The sequence below is a fragment of the Myotis davidii genome, unplaced genomic scaffold, assembly GCF_000327345.1.
Source record: "Myotis davidii unplaced genomic scaffold, ASM32734v1 scaffold3102, whole genome shotgun sequence".
NCBI classification, from domain to species: domain Eukaryota; kingdom Metazoa; phylum Chordata; class Mammalia; order Chiroptera; family Vespertilionidae; genus Myotis; species Myotis davidii.
Window position 1 is genome coordinate 14,761 of NW_006293251.1, and position 6,633 is coordinate 21,393.

The window sequence follows — 6,633 nt, forward strand, 5'->3', positions numbered from 1 at the left end:
TTGGGATTGCCTTCCCACGACATTATTTCCCAGAACACTTAGCCCTTGTCACACAGACGCCTTCCTTGTTTGCTTTACTTTTTCATTCACTCTTTGTCTTCCCACACAACATATGTCCCACAGGAAAGCAACTTTTCTGATTTTCCTTCAATGTTCACCACATGCAGAAAAATTGTCACACACTGGCACACAACTAATATTGGTTCATGAATGGTCAGTGTAGAGCACCTCCCTATGCTAGTGACACGTCTTAATCAATGTGGCCTCAGACCACAGCTGTCCTGTGGCAGCTACAGCTCAGCGAGCTCTCACATTGATATCAGGGCACCTGTGCTTCCCACAGAGCGGCTCTCCCTGAATCTACAGTAGGCTCTGCCTCAGAAATCCCAGGGTTCCCACTGCAGCCAGCGCTAGAGGGAAGGGCAGGGAGAGAGGGTGGGCGAGCAGAGCAGAATTCAACAGGAAGTTATCTAAGATGACCAATTACAGGACCCCTCCTCCCTCCTAATGCCAGGACCTGGTTCCTTGGAGAGTTTAGGAAAAGATGGAAAGAATAATCAATTCCTAGAAGGAGCCAAGAGCAGGATGAGACTGAAAATTCATCTCTCCATACCACGGACTCTTGTGTGCAGGGACCCCTGAGCCTTGTGGGCACAATGACAGACAAGTCACATCTGGCTGATGCTGGATAGGGGACACTCAATAGAAGGATGAGACCAAAACTTATAACAAGAATGCAAACAGGCACAATCCTCTCCACAAAGAAACAACAAATAAAGTCCCAGAAGATGAGGGCTGAGGACAGGATCCAGGCCTGAGCCTAGGCTGACCCGGACACAGGAAGGCCTCGCTGCCCACGGGTTTGGAGATGTTCCTCATTAGGACAATGTACAAGGCCTGGGCAGGTCTGAGTCCCTGTGATGAAAAGTCCTGGTGGGACAAGGTTCTACTGAAGGGAGAAGGACAAAGGAGCAGAGAGGTGACCCAGCTGAAGAGACCAGGGAGCCAACTGGGCACAGCCCTGACCGCACTCGGTCCTCACAGCCTCTCCTGTCCCCCCTGCAACAGCCTCAGCACAGCAAACACACAGGACCTGACAAGTTCTTGGTGCTTCCATTTATTTCCTCTCAAATTTTAGGATCTTCTCCTTTAATTTTCCTTTTTAATATGTTTTTACTAGAGGCCCAATGCACAAAACTCATGCAAGGTGGGGGGCCATAGCCAGGCCTGCAATGATGCCAGCATCCCTCACCAGGGACTCCGGCCCAAGGCCCCTCTCCTCCCTTCCTTTGGCGTGGATGCTGCCTTGCATCACAGTGAGCACAGCGTTCCTCGCCATGGACTCTGGCCCAAAGCCCCTGCCATCCCTTTCCCCAACCCGGCAAGAGTGCAAACACTTGGCTTGAGTCACTATAAGCCCAGCGTTCCTGCCACAGGCTCCAGCCCAAGGCCCCTCCCATCCCCTCCCTCCACCGGCTGGGGCGCGGACGCTGGGCATCCCTGGAGGTGGACTCTGCGAGCCCAGCTTTCCTCCCTTGAGACTCCTGTCCAAGACCCCTGCCCTCCCTTTCCTCCGCCTGGCCGGTGAGCAGATGTTGGGCTCCTGTCACTGCAAGCCCAGCATTCCTCACTGCGGACTTCAGCCCCAGGCCCCTCCTTTCTCCTCCCTCCACCCGGCCAGGGCACGGAATCTGGCCCTTCCCCTCCCCTCCTTCTGCACAAACCCTGGGCTCATGTCACTGTGAGCCCAGGGTCCCTTGCTGTGGAATCCACCAGCCCGAGGCCCCTCCCTTTCCCTCCCTCCACACAGCCAAGATGGATGCTGAGCTCACGTTGCCCGGCTTCTGGGTCTTCCGGGGCCAGGCTGCCTCACCAGGTCAGGGGGCCGGGGCCAGGTCCAGTGGGCACCTTCGCTGGTGAGCTGCCACTGATCTGCCTACTGTATGCAAATTAGCTGTCATCTTTGTTGGCAGTTAATTTGCATATCACGCTGATTAACCAATGGGAAGTGTAGCGAAGGTATGGTCAATTGACATGTTTGTCTATTATTAGAAGGATTGATTTTCAGAGAGAGGAAAGAGGAGGGAGAGGCAGATGGAAACATCAATGATGAGAGAGAATCATCAATTGGCTGTCCCTTGCATGACCCTGGTGGGAACTGAGCTGAAATTGGGGCATTTGCCCTGAAAGGGAATCCAACCATGACTTCCAGGTTCCTGGGTGGACATTCAGCCAATGAGGCACACCAGTGGGCTGTTCTCCTTTAAGGAACCCATCACCCCTTCATGGCAAGAAGTGAAGAAGAATGCAAATCCAGACTCTTATTTCAATCAGGCAGTAAGAAGCTGCAGCTGAGCGCACCAGGAAGTAAAAACAGGAATGGGGAGGGCCAGTCCCACCTCTACTGGACAGGAAAGGCTGGGGAGGGGGTGTGGCGGGAAGGGGGGGGGCCGCCTCCCCCCTCCTCATGTTATGCTGATAGGAACACACACATTCAGATGCCGTTTGCAGAAAGAAACCAGAGATTCTTTTTTTTCTCAGTGTCTGGGTTTAATTGTTTGCTGAATGCCCAACAGAGAAGAGATTTGCAGATACTCAGCTGTGCAGAGAGGACAGCAGAGAAGCATGGATGGTGGCATGATTTCCTTTAAATAAATGCTACATACAGTGGCTGGCAAGGTGGGGAGGGGCGGCCTACCCGGGACCGCATGGGGTGTCGGAGTGCCCTCCCCCTCATCGAGGCATGGGATGGGGTGTCAGTGGTCATGATCAGAAGGGTTTTGTCGAAGAGCCCCGCCAGGCGCTACCATGATCTGGCCTGGCTGGGATGTTGGAATTTCTGGAAGGTCAATGGTCTATAACCTTGAGGGGCCTCCACTGCCCTGGGGTCCTAGGCGGGGCACCTAGATGACCTTCAGCTCCTCCTATAAGACCAGCATGAAGGCCCCGCCCATGCCCCTCAGGACGTGGGACCAGGTGCCCTTGAAGAAGGCCTTGCCACCCTCGTAGATGGTGCCGGTGTACATGATGTCAGCTCCTTTGCGCCCTGACTGCATCATCATCTGTCGCCACCCAGAGTCAAAGGGGTAGACACTACACCCGCTATGGCCGTGACCGACTTGGCGATAATCCAGCTGATGATGATGGGGGTGTTCTTGGGGTCGGGGAGCATGCCTTTGGCCGTGTCATACACCCCGAAGTAGGCTGCCCGGTAGATGATGATGACTTGAATGGAGACATTGAAACCGTGGTACATGCCTGGATGCTGTCCGACTTGGTGATGTGCACCAGGCAGGGTTCCAGGCCCTTGAACTGGTGCTCGGCGCCCGATTTCCCCACATCAGCCACGAGCCAGGTTGCCCTAGAAGTGCCTCCAGAACTGGGTGTGCCTTGTCCGTGCCTTCTCACACCACTTCGTGCTGGTCCTCACATGTGGAAGTCCGTGCCCCCCAGGAAGACCTGCTTATACTTATTTTTGAAGGCAAAGTTGAGGGCTTGGGTGGGGAAATAGTGGATGACATTGGCCATGTTGCCCCGACAGAAGCACAGCACGCCCTGCTCCTTGGGGATGTGCATGATGCAGTCCATGATGTCCTTGTACTGCTTGTTGGAGGTGCTCTGCTGGCTGGCATGTTGCACCTGCAACAGCAGCTTGACCCGCTCCATGGGGCCATGGCCATCTTGGAGATGGCGGCGGCAACCCCTCAGGCCAGGAAGTCCTTGAAAAAGGAGATGGCTGGTTCAGTCCTGGCGGCTAGGCGCAGGGAGCCTGCGGCATGGAGTAGAGCTGAGTGGAGGCGCTGAGAGGAGCCTGGAGTGTGGGTGCCGCTGACTCAGTGCTGCAGCTGCGGCGGGACCGAAAGGACGGGGAACCTCAGAGGTGTTCATATCTCCCATCTCTCAATCCCGGACAAGTGCCTCATGCTGTGGAAGAAAATGATCATGAACAAACTCAGTTCAGTGGCTGTAAGTAGTGACATTCTCAACAGCCCACCACAGGCTCAATATGTCCCACAGATCCCCCATTCCCCAGTCCTCTCCCTTTTGCCCCAACACCTGCTATCGTCTAGGGTCTCACCTTTAGAAGCCGTGAGAGATACATCAGAGCCCTGGGCACCATTGCTGCCTGAGGTAGAACAAAACAGGATGGGGTCAGAGCACCCAGGAGAGGAGACTAAGGGAGGAACTATGGGGGTGAGGTCCCTCATGGGATCCAGTCTGTACTATCACAGGATCTCAGGGGTCACCTCCATACTCACTGGCAGCCTGATCATAGATTCTTTTTTTCCCACCTGTGGGAAGAAAACATCCCATGAGATGACAGGGAGGAGGCAGGGTCATGAGGTCCTAACTTCTGAACTCTTAGTCCTGGAGCCCAGAGAAGTTTCCAGAACTGTGACTACAGACCCACTGCAGGATCAGGAAATCTGAGGAAACTACATGTGTGGGGACTGAACCAACCATCCTCCGGAGATCTGTCCTCAGCAGGGACCTTCCACCCTGACCTGGGAGTGCTGGGAACCAGGCCCCATCACTAGAATCATCAGGTGATGAATCTGTCCCTCGTTTCCACACGTGTCTTACTAAAGAGTGAGTGTCAGCAAATAGGGCCCCACACTGGGCAACCACACGTGTGGGGATGGTACTTGCCCTGAATGAAGCAGAACACACTTCTACCTGGGCTGGCACCCCCCAGTGAGACCCCCCAGTGAAGACACTCAGGCCCCACCCCTTCCCTACCTGAGTGCTTCCTCCTCCACATCACAGCTCCAATGACCACAGCTCCAATGACCACAGCTCCAAGGATGACCAGGCCCACAATGAGGCCCACAGGGGGGATGGTGGCCTGAGGAGGTGGCTCTGGGGAGGGAAAAGGAGGTGAGAGCCCTGACCTCCAGGTCTCAGCCCCGACCCCACTGAAGTCCTCCACAGGACCCTGCTTCCCTGAGACCAGGCTCTGTGCCCCCGCCCCTCCTCACCCCATCTCAGGGTCAGGGGCTCGGGCAGCCCCTCCTGCTGCACATGGCACGTGGATCTCTGCTCCTCTCCCAAAAACTCCTCTCCAGGTGGCACCCCCAGGGCCGCCCCCTTCTGGAAGGTCCCATCCCCCGCAGGCCTGGTCTCCACAAACTCCATGTCCTGGGTCTGCTCCTCCCCATCACGCTGCCAGCTCAGGCTGATGTCCGCAGGGTAGAAGCCCAGGGCCCAGCACCTCAGGGTGACCTCACGGTCAGAGATGGGGTGGTGGGTCACGTGTGTCTTTGGAGGGTCTGAGGAGAAGGGGGAGGAAATCAGGAACTTCACACAGTCAGGGGACCCCCAGCAGCCCTCATGTGACCACCTGAGCGTGGACAGGGCACCTGGGGTGGGCGAGGGAGCACACAAGCACCACCAGCCTGGACAGAGCACCTGGGGATGACCTCTCCTCTTTAGAAAGTTCTAGTCAGAGTGACACAGCCCAGGGCAGGGGGCAGGTCTCAGGGGAGAAAGGGATTTCTGGTCCTGTCCTGGGCGGAGGCCAAAGGACTCAGAAAAGTGGGGTTCAGACCTCAGACACACTGGGGGAGGGGCAGGGAGCAGGGCCTGAGGGATCACGTCCCCCATGGGTCCCAGAGCCACTGCAGGGCCAATGGGAACCGCTGCTCAGTTCCTTCAGGCTTGGTCTCCCCTCTAATTGTCCCTGAGAGACTGCACCCCTCGGTGTCCCTGAGAGAAGGGGGGGCGTCCCTGGATCTGAAAAGCCAGGCGGACTCAGTCTCCTGGCCCACAGGAGGGGGGTCTGACACTGGCCCTGTGTCCTGCCTCCTTGTGGAGCCCCAGCCCCAGGGCAGAGGGGGTAGGCCCCAGGCCCCTGGTACCTGCGCGCTGCAGCGCCTCCTTCCCCAGCGCCAGGTATCTGCGCAGCCACTCCAGGCACTCTCCCTGCAGGTAGTGTCTCCTTTCCTTGGCATCACCATTTTCCTCCCACTTGCGCCGGGTGATCTGAGCTGCAGTGTTGGCCGCGGTCCAGGAGCGCAGGTCCTCGTTCAGGGCGATGTAGTCGGTGCCATCGTAAGCGTACTGGTGGTACCCGCGGAGGAGGCGGCCGTCTGGTCCCATGTCACAGCCAAACAGCAACTGGAGGGTGTGAGACCCTGACCCCGCCCGGATGTCAGTCCCTTCCCCTTAGCCCCGCCCCACCCTCAGAGATGGAACCTAAACTGAAAGTGAAACCCGATCAAATCCCCGCGGGCTCCTCCCGGGTGTGTGTATGGGGGGAGGGGGGTGAAACTCGAACTCGGACACTTGGGGTGACCCCGGCCCGTCCGTGGGGATGAGGGTCGTGGCCGGGTCCCGAACCCGCCTGGCTCACCGTCCTCGCTCTGGTTGTAGTAGCCGCGCAGGTTGTGAAGGTTCCTTCGGAAAGTCTGTGCGGAGTCCTTGGCGTTCCGGGTGCTCCTGTCCCAATAGCCCGGCTCCACCTGCTCCATCCACGGCGCCCGCGGCTCCGCCCTCTGACTCTCGGAGTCGCTGTCGAACCGCTCGAGCTGCGTGTCGTCCACGTAGCCCACGATGATGAAGCGGGGCCTTGGCTGGTACGGCTGGGACACCGCGGTGTAGAAATATCTCAGGGAGTGAGGGCCTAGGGGCCGG

At 57.4% G+C, this 6,633-nt stretch overlaps 1 protein-coding gene and 1 pseudogene across 1 annotated transcript; both read right to left on the reverse strand.

Moving 5' to 3' along the window:
* Positions 1-2,306: 2,306 nt before the first annotated feature.
* LOC102752096 (HLA class I histocompatibility antigen, B-7 alpha chain) lies at positions 2,307-6,632 on the reverse strand (the record flags this gene model as incomplete). Its single annotated transcript, XM_015566045.1, has 7 exons — positions 2,307-3,924; positions 4,079-4,126; positions 4,260-4,292; positions 4,741-4,860; positions 4,980-5,270; positions 5,859-6,134; positions 6,353-6,632. Coding segments are annotated over 7 exons (1,053 nt in total), but the record flags the coding sequence as incomplete, so codon positions are not given.
* LOC102751814 lies at positions 2,904-3,897 on the reverse strand (annotated as a pseudogene).
* Position 6,633: the final 1 nt, after the last annotated feature.